This window comes from Rutilus rutilus, assembly GCF_951802725.1.
Source record: "Rutilus rutilus genome assembly, chromosome: 2".
Classification (NCBI taxonomy): Eukaryota; Metazoa; Chordata; class Actinopteri; order Cypriniformes; family Leuciscidae; genus Rutilus; species Rutilus rutilus.
This window is the reverse complement of record NC_140210.1, coordinates 44,495,927-44,512,073: the sequence shown is the minus strand read 5'-3', so window position 1 is coordinate 44,512,073 and position 16,147 is coordinate 44,495,927. Positions and strand designations below refer to the sequence as shown.

Below are 16,147 nucleotides of genomic sequence, written 5' to 3'. Positions count from 1 at the left end.
CGGCGTTAGGTAACGACGTTATTTTTTCAGTAACGGGGTAATCTAACTAATTACTTTTCCCGTCGTTACAACGCCGTTTACATTACTGGACGTTAAAGTCGGTGCGTTACTATGCATTGATTGAATAAACTGTTTAATCCGAACGCACCCCTGGCTCGCACAGCTAGTGAGGAGGTGGGTTAATAACGAGGTAAGCGATTATGATTGGCTAAGGCAGAGCCATGTGTTTCATGGTAGCCAATCAGAGCCAGTGTTTTTACACACATGCCAGCACACGCGCCACACACACACACACACACACACACACACACCCGCTAAACAGAGATTCGAAGAAGCAGCAGAGATGGCGAGTCAGGAGCAATCCGATGAAAAGTTGGCATTTTCAAGGTGGAGATATAAGCACTACTTCAAATTAATTTAGGTCAAAGGCAAGAACTAGGGGTGGAACGGTACATGTATTCGTATTGAACCGAGAGAGAGAGAGAGAGGCGCGGGCGCGATCGAAAAGTTGCAAAGTGTTTACATTTGTGTGTGTGTGTGTGTGTGTGTGAGAGAGAGAGAAAGAGAAAGAGAAAGAGAGGCGCGGGCGCGATCGAAAAGTCGCAAAGTGTTTACATTTGTGTGCGTGCGTGTGTGTGTGTGGGCGCGGACGCGATCGAACAGTGGAAACATAAAAACATAATCCGTAATTTTGTTTATGCAGGACATTCAAACTGCAAAGTGTTTAAGTTACTGCTAATTAACATTTTAAGGAAAACAAATATATTAATCTGAAATTTAGCAAATTAATTTTCAATTCATTCAGGTACAATAACCAAACGTATCTCAAGGTCTTTTTGTCTTTTTATTAATTTAATTAATAAACTAATTATATAAAACATATATAATGTTATATAATGTGCACAGTCAGTGCACTATAAATAAACTGGTTCAATGCCTTTACTTTATTAATAAAACTTTTAATAAAAAGTTGAGAGAGGTTGATTTAATTTGCTAGAGTTAAATGCACTTTATATGGTGTTTACAACTTTATAACTGTTTACTTTTCTTACAAAGATAATGCTTGAAGTGCAGGATAAACCTCTTGCTGTCTGCCGACGTGCAATAAATATTGAAAGTTATGTACAAACACCTGTCTGTTCTACTCATTTCAACTGACTTGTGAAAACTGCTCAAAAAAATCCAAATTCTTTGACATATAGCAATTTTTTTTTTTTACAGTAACGCAAATAGTTACTTTCCCTGGTAACGAGTTACTTTTATTATAAAGTAATTCAGTTACTAACTCAGTTACTTTTTGGAACAAGTAGTGAGTAACTATAACTAATTACTTTTTTAAAGTAACATTCCCAACACAATCGTACCATGTGTGTTATGTGTGTTCGTACCATTTTATGGACAGGGAGCAGACTGACGAACGAACACCCTTACCCCGAGAAATGCCTCGGCTACGATGTTCTGGTAAAAAAGTCCCGACGGGTGCTGAACAGGTTGTCAGATTCAGGTAAGCTAACTTACCTATCTATGTGCTTGTTATCATATTCACGATAGTACAATATATTATGGTACATTACAGTCTTACAATAGCTCACATTATTCCTGTAAGGAGGCCAGCTAGCTACATCTCTTATTCAGATATTGACCTACATAGAGTTAGGAGATTGTGTGTATACTGTCTCGTTTTTAATGCATCTTTCACACTGTTCTAAGTATGAGTGCCATCATAAATTAATTAATTCTCATTTTAAGTACTAATTTAAATCTACATTTTAAGTACTAATTTAAATGAACATTTTAAGTACTAATTTAAATGAACATTTTAAGTACTAATTTAAATCTAATTTTAAAAAGTACTATTTAAATCTATTTTAAGTCTATATTTGTACTAATGTAAAAATGTTTATGGTTATATTATTTCCATAGATCATCGATGACGTCAGTGTTGCAGTGGACAACTGTGAGGATGATCACAGCCACATGCCCCAGACCTGTGATGCAGAAACACAATGGGAGGATCCATCTGTCTCTGACCACAACTACGCTCCAAAATCTCAACTCAACCTGAAGCCACCTACATCTGAAATGGGAACACAATGCGTTGAGCCAGTGCCATACTACATAACTCTGCTGAGAAACGACCACCTTTGTCAGCTCTACACAGGGTCGACATTGGATGCATTCCATTCAGTTGCCGAGCACCTTACCAATTGATACACCAACAGCTTTCAGCTACACACTTGGTATCAGCTCCTGATGACTCTGATGAAGCTGCATCTTAAAGGGTTAGTTCACCCAAAAATGAAAACTCTGTCAGTTACGGGGTTGGAAAAACGTAAGGGTGAGTAATTACTGACATAATTTTCATTTTTGGATGAACTAACCCTTTCATTTATTGCAGGGTGATCTTGCTGAAAGGTTTGGTGTTTCTCAGTCCATTGTAAGCAAGGTGATTTCGCATTGCTTGACATCATGGAGAAGTGTTTCACAGAGCAGTTTCCAAACACATGTAGAGCACAATATATCAAAATATCACAAATGTATATATCGCAATATGCATAATTTATTTTAGCTTTAATAAGTTTTAATCAGTTTATATAATTCATACAGTGAAAAACTAAGCAGTGTTTTACTTTTACATTTGATTCAGTTTCTGTTGTTAAATAGACCTAATGTAGGATAACCTGAACCCCGTGGTTTACACTGATGTTAAAATAACACGTCTTATATACAGTAAAACACTGATGTTCACTTTCGCAAGTTGAAGGGATGTTTTCTTGTTACAAAAAGAATTTGAAACACATATGTAGGTTATATAATTTTAAATCTAATTTAAGTTATCGCATAATTAATTTAATTACTGATCTCCTCAATGAAAGGAAGGTGAAACTTGTCCTCCTTGTGAATCTTGTAAAACAGATGTTACCTGTTATGGATAGTTATTTGTATATAAACCTTTACAATGTGCCCAGATGTTACCTGTTATGAATAGTTATTTGTATAAACCTTTACAATGTGCCCAGATGTTACCTGTTATGAAGTTATTTGTATAAACCTTTACAATGTGCCCAGATGTTACCTGTTATGAAGTTATTTTTATAAACCTTTACAATGTGCCCAGATGTTACCTGTTATGAAGTTATTTTTATAAACCTTTACAATGTGACCAGATTTTACCTGTCAGTCATTTATTATAAAATAATATAATGTGAGCTTTGTAGATTCCCCTTAAAAGTTAAATGAATTAAGTCTTCTAGTTAGAAGGAATAAGTCACGTCAAGTTTGCAAATGAATACCATCTTGGTTTATTACTTATGAAATTTAAATGGTGAAATTTAATGAAGGTCAGTAGGTGTCTCTAGCTTCCTGAAAACATCAAACACTTCTTACAACTGATTTTATACAACTTATTTAATCGTTCATATTTAACCAATTACCTAATCTCCTATCCTTAACCCTAAATTCTCATTCCTTATTATTTACAAATAATTTTTCATTGCTGCTCCATCAACTCCTTCTGACAGGACGTAGTTAAATATTCCCATAAGTTACCTGGCCACGTTAATGTGATGCCCAGTAAATTGTTATCACATTTGTGGTAGTTTTTGTAATTTTATAAAAGAAATGTTTGTGAACTTTGTTCAGGGGTAGTTAACCTGTTTCTACCATTTATTTGCACTATTATATTTTATATAAAAATCAGGAGTAATTGTGGAGTTCGTCAGCAGGGGGCAGTGTGGCGCTTATTGTGCTTCCGCAGCGTTACGTCAGTTTGTCCCGCTTTGCGGTCTTTCTCTTTCTGCTGAGCGAGATGAGAAACAGACGCAGACTTTGCCCTGTCTCATTTATTTCTCCTGTTTCAGGTTGGTAGATTTGTAAAGTAAATTAAATAACTGAAATGTAATATGTTTACATGTCGCTAAATGTTTCAAGGTCCGTGTAACAAGGTTGTTTTATGAAAATATGGACATTTATGTATATATAGCAGCAGTTGTATGTTCGCGCCCAGTGACGTCATCTGTGATTACCAAAGTCACGTCGAAAAGAGTTTTATTTTTAGTTCTTTGAACATGTTTGTAAGGTTAAATAGTGTTGAAATGTATGATATTGTGTAATATGTGAAAATCTAGTGTTCAAACCAAACGTTATAAATTGTAAAAGTGGGTTAAAAACAAGTTAGAAGTCTGTCAGCTCATGCATTGTGGAAGAGTAAAAATTATTGTTAATTGAAAATGGAAAATGCATTTAGGAATTAACGTATATGCAAGTGTATATGCATAAGCTAAGTTTTATATTAAGTTGAAAGAGACAACTTACAAGGTAACAGTGGATATTATCATTTTGATTTATTTGATCAGATACAATTTATATCTCAGTAATTGCTGAAAGTTGAAAAAAAAGACAGATTGTATTTTATTTTTGAAACTATTTCATGAGAAGACATTGTGTGTTTGTAACCAAGTAGGATTTTAATTGTGATTGTGTAATAAATCCTCTTGGCTCTCTCTTTCTGCTGAGCGAGATGAGAAACAGACGCAGACTTTGCCCTGTCTCATTTATTTCTCCTGTTTCAGAGCAAGAGCATATAAGCCGTTTACATGATACCAGCCGGTACCTGTAACAGTTTATTGGGGGCTCGTCGTCCGGGATCACTCCCACCTTGTGGCCGGAAGCTGATCCAGTGATACTGCAACCTTGGACCAAAAGTGACCTGATGCAACCAGCGAGCTACAGCCAGTGAAAAAGATTTCCAGATATCATCGATCCTGTCTACTAATGAAGAGGTTACCGGTAATGAACAACGAATGATGACTCTGCAGTGCTGAAACCACCACTCGTCAAGGACAGCGCGTGAATTGTACTCCTGGACTTTTGTTACCAAGTGCGTGGAATTGGGACGCAGTTATGGCGGATAGTGAGAGGAAAAGGTTGGTGTGGGACATCAAAAAGACCCTGCTCACTCTTTCCGTAGATGAACTGTTCCAGATTGCCAAGTCAGTGGGTGCAGTGCCAGAAACAGATGAGTCTCGCGTCAATCCTACAGATGAGGAGGGTTGTTTTGAGTACATTTGCAGTTTCATGTCCAGTGGGCCTTTACTAGAGTTAGAGGATTCTGGGATGGCACATCTATTAAACTTAAGGGAGGTAATCGACACAGTTATTCAGGGTCGTACTTCACAAGTTGCAGTAGCAATTGATGTATCGGGCAGTGGGGATGTAAGTCATGTTAAGGATAATGTTAACCCAACTGATGAAAGTGATGCTACTGATTTTGGGATTGCTAGTGCAACCCACATGACACCCTCTACGGCTAGTGACGCACATGATACAGAGCTGCAGAAAATGCTTACTAGTTATGAGGAGCTGAGTAAGAAAATTATGCAGTACAAACACACACCCACTCCACAGTCTGTACCTCAGTCATCTGTAAAGATAGGACTCACCACACAGAGTAGTAATGTAGCAGGTACCAGAGGTTCAAATGAACACTCGACACCATTAACACATGACAAGTTGCTCTCCTTAAGAGAGTTGTCTTACCTTCATCGCAGGGAACTGAAGATCCAGGGGGGTCAGATTGGGGACCAGGGGTCAGATCTCAGCTATAACAGTGTCTGTCGGCAGATGGAAGACGGTTTAAAGGAACAGTTCAGTGATGCAGAGGTTGTAAGAGCCGTCCTCAAAGTCATCAAGCCAGGAACTTTTAAAGACATGTTGATGAATAAGGATGATCTGACTGTAGAAGAGCTAAAAGCCTTCCTTCACTCCCACCTGGGTGAGCAAAGTAACACCGAGCTGTTCCAGGAGCTCATGTGCACCAAACAAAAAGACAATGAGACACCCCAACAGTTCCTGTACAGAGCCATAGGACTTAGGCAGAAGATCATGCTGTCCTCCAAACATGCTGACACAGATGTTAAGTACAGTGCAAGCACAGTGCAGGATGTGTTTCTCCACACCGTGTATCAGGGCTTAGGTCATAAACATGAAGACGTTCGCAGAGAGCTGAAGCCATTGCTTGTGGACACGAGTATCAGATGAGGCAATCTTAAAACAGATGAAGAAAGTGATGTGTGATGAAAGTGAAAGGCAGCGAAGGCTAGGTCCCGCCACCCGCCAAAAACTAACAACTGTGCACAGTGCTCAGTCTGAAGTCAACGCTGCACAGTGTCCTAGTGTAAAGGAGAAGGTGCCAAAAACAGATGTGATCCAGCAGTTAACAGAAAAACTTGAACAGCTTACAAGTACGGTTGAGTTCATGAGACAATCAATGCAGACACAGGTGGCAGGACAGTTCAACCACAATGGGAAAGGCAGAGGAGACCGCAGGAGAGAGAAACCATATGGCTGTGACAAGTGTGTGGAGCAAAATCGTCCCGACTGCCCTCACTGTTTCCTCTGTGGTGAAGAAGGCCACCGGGCAGTAGGCTGTTTAAAGAGACCACCACGTCAGGGAAACTGGAGCCGGTCCCTGCCGAGGGACAAACAGTGACCGGGTCTCAGCAACCGTCCCAACCTGACACTTGTCATACTGATCCACCAAAAGACTCAAACACTCAAACAAAAGACAAAATAACGGAAAAGAGACAGAAACAACCAAACAAGACAACCAATCCATTCACTCATGACTTACCTCACAGCAAAAGGGAACGCCTAGCCAAACTCATTGGAAGGAGAGCTCTCACCCATTGTAACCTAAATGGATTAGCAGTCAGTGCTCTGCTAGACACTGGGGCTCAAGTCAGTATGATTGATAGAGACTGGAAGAGTAAATATCTACCTGACACTCCTGTTAGACCACTCAGTGACATAATTGGTGACGAAGACGAGTTGCGGGTGTATGCAGTGAACGGTGAAGTCCTCCCGTTTGATGGCTGGGTTGCTCTTACAGTCAATTTGATGGGGAATGAAGACCCTAATCTGTCAATCACTGTGCCTTTTCTTATCGCTCTGGAGAGACCACTGCTAGGTTTCAACGTGCTGGAAGAGATGATACAAGAACAACCTGAAAAGCTGATTTCAACCCTCGTCGTCCTACTCTGTAATGCCTTGTGTATACCAGCAGAGAAGGCAGAGCTAATGGTGAGCTTCATCCAAGCCAGCAAACCCTCTGTGCAGTGCGGGCGCCTACGGACAGGCAGACAGGACATTGTTATCCCAGCAGGTCAGGTAGCCTGGGTCAAGTGCCAACTTCCTCCTCACATGAGTACATCTGACACAGTTTTCCTATTTGAGCCTGATGACAACAATGTGCAAGTGACAGAACTGGACGTGGGTGAAGGTCTGTTGGAGGTACAAAATTCAAGAAAACCCTATGTAGCTGTACCCGTGGGTAACAACACTAAACATACAGTAACTCTGCCGAGAAAGACAGCACTTGGTAGCATCCACTGCGTTGAAAAAGTGACTGCCATAGACTCACCTGAAACACCCAAGCCCACAGTGACTGTCAACAGTGCTGTATCAACACCTGTGGACGCCCGTCCATCGTCATGGCAACCTTCCATCGACCTCAGTCACCTTGATGAGACACAAAGGGAAAAAGTCAACAAAATGCTGTGTGAAGAAGCCGGAGCTTTCGCACGTGACAGCAACGATATTGGATGTTTACCAAGCCTACAAATGTCGATCACCCTCACAGATGAAATCCCTGTACAGAGAGCATACTCAGCAGTCCCGAAGCCACTGTTTAAAGAGGTAAAGGAATACGTGCAGGAGTTGCTGATGAAAGGATGGATAGTCAAGTCCAAGTCCCCATATGCTGCCCCAGTTGTCTGTGTTAGGAAGAAAGATGGCAGCCTACGGCTTTGTATTGATTATCGCCTCCTGAACAAAAAGACTGTACCTGATCGACATCCGCTGCCCAGAATCCAAGACCTGACAGATACACTGGGGGGCTATAACTGGTTTAGCATCCTCGACCAGGGAAAAGCTTACCATCAGGGTTTCATCGCTGAGGGTTCACGTCACTTGACTGCCTTCATCACCCCGTGGGGCCTCTACGAATGGGTCCGTATCCCATTCGGACTCTCAAACGCCCCAGCAGCATTCCAGCGGAGCATGGAGGAGGTGCTAGGCACACTCAGGGATGAATGCTGCATCCCATATCTGGATGACGTGCTCTGTTATGCCAGAACATTCGATGAGCATGTGGAGGCTCTCCGTAAAGTACTCCAGACTCTTCAACAACACGGAGTAAAACTGAGGCCTGAAAAATGTGAACTGTTCAGACAAGAAGTCAGGTACGTCGGGCGCCTTGTGTCAGCTGATGGTGTCAAGATAGACCCAAGGGACTTTGAAGCAGTCAAAACCTTGACAAGCAAGACACCACAGACAGTTGGTGAGGTAAGGAAACTGACGGGTTTCTTAGGATATTATCGCTCATACATACAGGATTTTTCCAGAATCGCAAAGCCAATCTATGAGTTGCTCCAAATCAAGCCAGGGAAAGCCCAGATTCCAAAACGTGGGAAAACCACCAAACGCCCGCAGCTGCCTTCCCGAGAGCCTGTTGACTGGACTCCTCAACATCAGGAAGCCTTAGAGCAACTGGTAGATCTCCTTATAACTCCACCTGTTTTAGCCTATCCTGACTTCAACCTACCTTTCACGCTGCATACAGACGCCTCAGACCAGGGCCTGGGGGCTGTCCTCTATCAGCGCCAGAATGGAAAGCTGAGAGTCATTGGCTATGGCTCGAGGACTTTGACACCGGCTGAACGTAACTATCATCTGCACAGTGGAAAACTGGAGTTCCTCGCACTGAAATGGGCTGTGTGTGAAAAGTTCCGGGACTACCTGTACTACGCTCCCCATTTCACTGTGTACACGGACAACAACCCCCTGACCTATATCATGAGTACAGCAAAACTCAACGCTGTTGGTCATCGGTGGGTGGGAGAACTATCAGACTTCCGGTTCAACATAAAGTATAGGCCTGGAAAATCAAATGGAGATGCAGACACACTGTCTCGGCTCCCGTTGGACATGGGGAAATATGAGGTGGTTTGTACAGAGGAGCTCTCGAACGATGCAGTACGTGCTACATGGGATGGGAGTCAGGCAGCAGAACGGAAGGATGTGGCCTGGTTTGCAGCACTTAACATGCGTTCCCCGGATCCTATGCAACCTCATTGCCACCTGCCAACTATCAGCCATGATGATCTTGTTAAAGCTCAAAGAGAGGATCAAGCAATAGGCAAGATTATTGAATTAAAGGAGTCAAACACAAAACTGACGGATGACATACGCCAAACTGTAAGTGGAGCCACCCGAAAGCTGCTGCATGAGTGGAGTAAGTTGCACCTTGAAGACGGTCTGCTGTACAGAAGGACGACCCAGCACAAGCAGTTAGTTCTCCCTCTGAAACACAGGTCAATAGCTCTGAAGTACCTACACAATGAGATGGGTCATGTAGGCACAGAAAGAGTACTCCATCTTGCTCGGGAAAGGTTTTACTGGCCCTTTATGGCGAAAGAAATCGAAGACCATGTCACCCAAAGATGTCCCTGTATCAGATCTAAGAAACCCACAACACACACTCGAGCTCCTATGGGCAGCATCACATCTAATTTCCCTTTAGAGCTTGTGTGTATTGATTACTTGCATCTGGAAACCAGTTGTGGGGGATATGAATATATCCTAGTAGTAATTGACCACTTCACTAGATTTGCTCAGGCATACCCCACGAAGAACAAGAGCGGGAAAACAGCTGCTGAGCGCATCTTCAATGATTTCATACCCCGGTTGGGATATCCATCCAAACTACATCATGACCAGGGTCGTGAATTTGAAAACAAACTGTTCCAATCATTGCAGCATTTTTCAGGGGTTGGCCACTCGCGGACGTCGCCCTACCACCCACAAGGCAACCCAGCTGAGCGGTTGAACCGTACCATCCTCCAGATGTTAAGAACATTGACTGATAGTGAGAAACTACGGTGGAAGGATCACCTCCCGCATGTTATACACGCATACAATTGCACCAGACATGAGTCAACCGGCTACTCACCGTTTTTCCTCCTCTACGGCCGTCACCCACATCTCCCAGTCGACTTGCTGTTTGGATTGGTTGGAGAAAGGGAACCATACTCACCTAGAGGGTTTGCAGAGAAATGGGCTGAAAGGATGACAGAAGCCTACCGCATTGCTAGCGAGAATAGTAGAAAGTCCAGTGCAAGGGGAAAAGTGACGTATGACAAGAAGACAAGAGGGGTGGGACTGCAACCAGGGGACAGAGTTCTGGTCCGTAACCTTAGTGAACGTGGAGGACCAGGGAAACTAAGGGCGTACTGGGAGAAGACTATATACATAGTCGAACGTCAACTTGGCGAGAATCCAGTGTACGTTGTCTGCCCTGAAACTGGAAACAAACAGAAAAGCAGGACACTGCACCGTAATCTCCTGTTGCTGGTGAACGACTTACCTGTCGATGTCACTCCATCTGACACCAGACCTATCCCTGAGAAGAAAACACATAACAGACAAAACCAAGAGAGAATGACAGACACTCAAAGACAAGCAGACATGAGTGATGACAGTGAAAATGATTCAGATGATGATTCTGGCTCGGGATACTGGTTAAGGAGACCAATTGTAAGGGCAGAGGAAAGACCTGTTATCTACCAGGAGCAACGCACCAGGTATCCAGAGATTCGGGGGTCAGGACCGACATCTGTAAGAAGAGAAAGTCATACTGTACCTGAACACTTACAAAACCCTACTGAGACAAGACACAACGGTGATGAAAACCTACCTTCATGCACTGAACCTGTGGAGGAAGAAGAAAACAATGGACACCAAGACTCTGACTCAGAAGTTCGACCTTTGACCCCTCCTGTAGAAAACACTCAGTCAGACTTTAGAAGGTCCGCTCGTGAGAGAAGGCCACGCCGTTTCCTCACTTATGAGTCATTAGGTGAACCATCAGTTCAGGCACACGCCACAGTTAATTCAATGACTGGTTACACAGCACCTTATGTACCTGTCATAAAAACATCTCATACTACACCTGCGCACTCACTCTTTCCATACATACCGCCTTATTGTATGCCATATCCGTATCCATTCCATTACCCTCAGACACCATACTTACCTTATCCTTACCAAGCTCCAGCCACATACATTTCACCTACTATGCTTGTTCATTGAATAGAGATTTGAGAATCAAAGTTAAGAGTTAAAAGGGTTAAACAGTTTTGAGATAAAGATTTTTGGAAATGTCAGAAGCCATTTTTTTTTTGTCAGGGAGCGTGTGATGCCCAGTAAATTGTTATCACATTTGTGGTAGTTTTTGTAATTTTATAAAAGAAATGTTTGTGAACTTTGTTCAGGGGTAGTTAACCTGTTTCTACCATTTATTTGCACTATTATATTTTATATAAAAATCAGGAGTAATTGTGGAGTTCGTCAGCAGGGGGCAGTGTGGCGCTTATTGTGCTTCCGCAGCGTTACGTCAGTTTGTCCCGCTTTGCGGTCTTTCTCTTTCTGCTGAGCGAGATGAGAAACAGACGCAGACTTTGCCCTGTCTCATTTATTTCTCCTGTTTCAGGTTGGTAGATTTGTAAAGTAAATTAAATAACTGAAATGTAATATGTTTACATGTCGCTAAATGTTTCAAGGTCCGTGTAACAAGGTTGTTTTATGAAAATATGGACATTTATGTATATAGCAGCAGTTGTATGTTCGCGCCCAGTGACGTCATCTGTGATTACCAAAGTCACGTCGAAAAGAGTTTTATTTTTAGTTCTTTGAACATGTTTGTAAGGTTAAATAGTGTTGAAATGTATGATATTGTGTAATATGTGAAAATCTAGTGTTCAAACCAAACGTTATAAATTCTAAAAGTGGGTTAAAAACAAGTTAGAAGTCTGTCAGCTCATGCATTGTGGAAGAGTAAAAATTATTGTTAATTGAAAATGGAAAATGCATTTAGGAATTAACGTATATGCAAGTGTATATGCATAAGCTAAGTTTTATATTAAGTTGAAAAGAGACAACTTACAAGGTAACAGTGGATATTATCATTTTGATTTATTTGATCAGATACAATTGATATCTCAGTAATTGCTGAAAGTTGAAAAAAAGACAGATTGTATTTTATTTTTGAAACTATTTCATGAGAAGACATTGTGTGTTTGTAACCAAGTAGGATTTTAATTGTGATTGTGTAATAAATCCTCTTGGCTCTCTCTTTCTGCTGAGCGAGATGAGAAACAGACGCAGACTTTGCCCTGTCTCATTTATTTCTCCTGTTTCAGAGCAAGAGCATATAAGCCGTTTACATGATACCAGCCGGTACCTGTAACATTAACAATGACGATGGATGAGACAATGTGAGACCAACTGATAGTCGTACGAAGTTTTCTCCGTGCTCCCAATTTAAAACATTTACGGTATTAACGTTATTTGTCATTTTGATAAAGTTTTGGCTAACTATAAACAATCTTCTAACTACTGAAATAGCTACCGGATGTGCCGTGTCAGTTTAGCGGAAGTCGGATGACAAAATGCGGAAGCGCGAAGTATTAAAAGTGGGCGGGGCGGAATAAGGTGAATAGCCTACAATAATAGGTCAAATGCAGCAAGTCAAAAGACCAACTGGACCTTCTTTGCCAGTTTGCACACATTTCTTTGAAGGGTGGCAAAAATATCGCCTGAATATCGATATCTAGATATTGGAAAAAAATATCGAGATTTCATTTTTGTCAATATCTCCCACCCCTACATGCAGAACACCATACTGTATATGTTATTATGAATCTTACACGAAATTCATCTTCATCACAATGTAACTGATTGTATTTTTTAAAAAAGTGTATCAATGCAACCTGTTTTTAGCTTATATAACTAGCTCGTTAGCGAATCAAAAAATATATTTTAAATTTAAACTTTACCAATATCAATATGTTAGGTTGATAGTGAGTACTAAAATACATCTTATTTGTTTATATTCATAAGCAATTAGCATTAGATTTTTTTATTACATGTGATTCTGACATGATGTCACTACATGCACTGTGCTCCTTCCTCTCCGCTCATCTCAGGTAAATAATGGGTCTTCAGCTCAGCGGTCGGAGTCGCGCGTTCATGTGTTTTGGGGGCGTGGCTTTGTAAGGAGCCCAGAAGGGAGGGGGTGGAGTGAATGGAAATAATGAGCTGTCTTTAAAACAGTCGTGAGAGGTCTACAGACACTCGATTTTTATACTTTCTTTTTCAGAGTACTTACATTTTAATTATGTATTGATGTATAAATAAAGTTTAAACAAATTTGGAAAATAAGTTTTTTAGACAAATCCTACCTACCCTACCTTTAATGGTGCACACCTTATTAACCAATCATGATTTATTCATTTATTTATTTAACATGTATGTGTGCATTAAAAGTACCAGTTCGGCAACAATAACGTTTCTGAGCTAAATGAAGATAAAGATATGTTCTGGCGACTGACGTGTTTATTGAACCAATCAGATAAGAGTAAATCGAGAGTCAGAAGAACACAGATCCTATTTAATTTGCGTCAGCATGAAGCTGCAGCTTCACAATACATGAATTACACTTACAAATAACAGTAAAATGATGCAAATAGTTTTTTCTTACACTTGAAAGGCACCTTTTTTACACCTTTACAAATCTTCTCTTGCGCATGCAAATTTAATTTACGCTTGCAAACTTATGTACACTTTCAAAAATCTTACCATGAGCATGCGATTCTTTATGACATCATATTACCTTCATACATAGGGTTTATAATGTAAATGTATTAATGGCACAACAAAGGTGTTAGATTCAAATAATGTCAGTGAATCAGACTATATCATGATGATTATAAAACCATCAACAGGTAACCATCATTATCTGATCTCATTTAACTTTAGCTTTCTTTGCTGCTGCAAATCTGTTTAACAAACACACTGTCACACCAGCCAAAAAAGACAAAGATATAATAAGAGTTAAGAGCACAACTAAAAGAGTTAAACCCCTATATTTCTTTGCTGTTGGGTGACATCTGGCATTGCTATGGCCTGGTTGTGGCCTAAATCTGGCATACAAGAGCGGGCCGCCCAAGGGCCGTCATTCCACGCTGCATGTGCCAGATCATCATTTTAAATGTGCCAGATGTGGGCCAGATCTCAGCCTACACAATAGGCTTGTTTGAGATGAGCCTTGTCTCGCCTGAAATGTAGGCGGCTGCACTGAGGGGAGGAGTAAATAAAAAAAGCGTAGGCAAGATGGACAGTTCTCTCTTCTCGCAGAGGATCTGACACCTGTGAGATCAAAGGCGGATATCGCGGGATTCACGCTTGTGCACGGTGTTGCTAATAAACTGAATATAATTTAAGTTCTGTGCTTTTATATGAAAATAAATATAATGAACGAGACACCCAAAGTACTGTTATTTATTTCTATTCGAAAGACATCTTTATCAATCATTTTTACTTTAATTACAGACATGTTTATACAGTATATATATATATATATATATATATATATATATATATATATATATCACAGTTTTAAAATCAAACATTTTAAAAGAGAACAATACATCACGGTTGTTTAAACCAATGAGCATTAAGCTGTGTCGTCAGCAAGTCGTTTCGTGCTTTTATCAGCGCAGTCGGTGGAGAGAAACTGCAGAACCTGACACGGCCACCTTGCAGACCACACTCGGACACATTTCTAACCGGTGATCACTGGTGATCGGTTCTGCACAGATTTTGCTCATCTCAAACAAGCCTAGTGTTGCTATGTGGGATGGACCTCAGTGTGTGACTTATTATAGATGAGTTTTTAGAGCTCAACACAAAACTAGTTTGGGAGTCAAAGAAGACATGCATGATACATTAGGGATGATAAAGTACTGTATATGATTCCCTTCACCCCAATGATTGCATTTGCTACCGGTTTTATTTTCCTTGCAATTCACAACATCCCAAAATAAAATAATAATTTTTAATTTCATCACAGACCTCATGAAGAATCAGTAGATGTTTAGTGAAGTGTTTACCTAAACACAGGATCAGTGTGTCCACTAAAGTTAACTATAGGATCCATTGACCAGTCACTCTTCATGGACACACAGCTGGGGTCTGGAGGGTCCAGTCTGTGCATTCAGATGAACACAACAAGTGAATGTAATTCACACACTCGTATATCCATTACTTTTGTAATGAACAGATTCAGGTGACTGAATTATTCCACTAATATGTATTTTGCTGTTGGAGACTTTACAGAAAGTGCACATCAACATATGTGGGATGTTAATTAAAACTTTTTAACTAATAACATCTGAAATGCATTAAATGCAGTCACTTTAGTCCCTTTTTACAGCATTAATGATGAAAAATCTTCTTAGTTTCAACAGATGTAACAAGATAAATGGCTTAAAGTGTTTACCTAAACCCAGGATCAGTGTGTCCACTAAAGTTAAGTGGAGGATCCATTGACGATCTGGCTTCAGATGACTGTGATCTTTGCATCTTAAATTAACTAAAACAAAACATGAATGGAATTTAGAATATTTATGCTAAATGAATTAACATTATTTTCAGGACATCAAGATATTGAGCCACGTGCATGAAAATCTAATTTTACCAACTTTTAATTCTTAACCTAAAAGACCAAATCCTAGATATGAGGTTTCATAAGGTTGTGGTGATATCACACAGCTTCAATGTATCTCAGTAAAACCACATAGCTAATAACCCAAAACTTGTATTACCTGCCAGATCTTTACATGGCAAAGTTTTGAGCATAAATGTAAGAGCAAAATAGCAAAAAATGGCCTAAACTAGCAAACATCATCGCACTGCACTACATTATTTACAGTCAGTATTCCTGTAGCCTACTTGTGCCAACTCTTTGAAAACCAACTCTTTGAAACTCCCGTTTATGATGTAAGATAAATATTTGAATACAAAAATTGAACTATTAAAAATATAAAATACTAGGCCTATATATGCAATATACTATATAAAAACAATTGTTTTTAAAAGGAAGATTTTCTCAACATCGTTAAACACTGTTTGTCTATAGGCTATAGCCTATCATTTCTAGCACGAATGGCGATCTGAATGCAAATTCATTAAACCATGTATTTTGAATTACATAAAAATTAATGGACAATCATGTTATTACCAAAGCAAA

General features: G+C 40.3%; 1 protein-coding gene across 1 annotated transcript in view; it reads right to left on the bottom strand.

Annotated features, from left to right (window-relative positions):
* LOC311286480 (NACHT, LRR and PYD domains-containing protein 3-like) overlaps nucleotides 1-16,147 on the bottom strand; it is a 63,683-nt gene that overhangs the window by 47,318 nt on the left and 218 nt on the right. The window contains exons 2-3 of the mRNA XM_084402694.1: nucleotides 15,398-15,490; nucleotides 15,009-15,104 (exon numbers count right to left, since the gene is read on the bottom strand). Coding sequence (XP_084258820.1) covers nucleotides 15,009-15,104; nucleotides 15,398-15,480 — 179 coding nt within the window. The 5' untranslated portion in view covers nucleotides 15,481-15,490. The remainder of the gene's footprint in view (nucleotides 1-15,008; nucleotides 15,105-15,397; nucleotides 15,491-16,147) is intronic.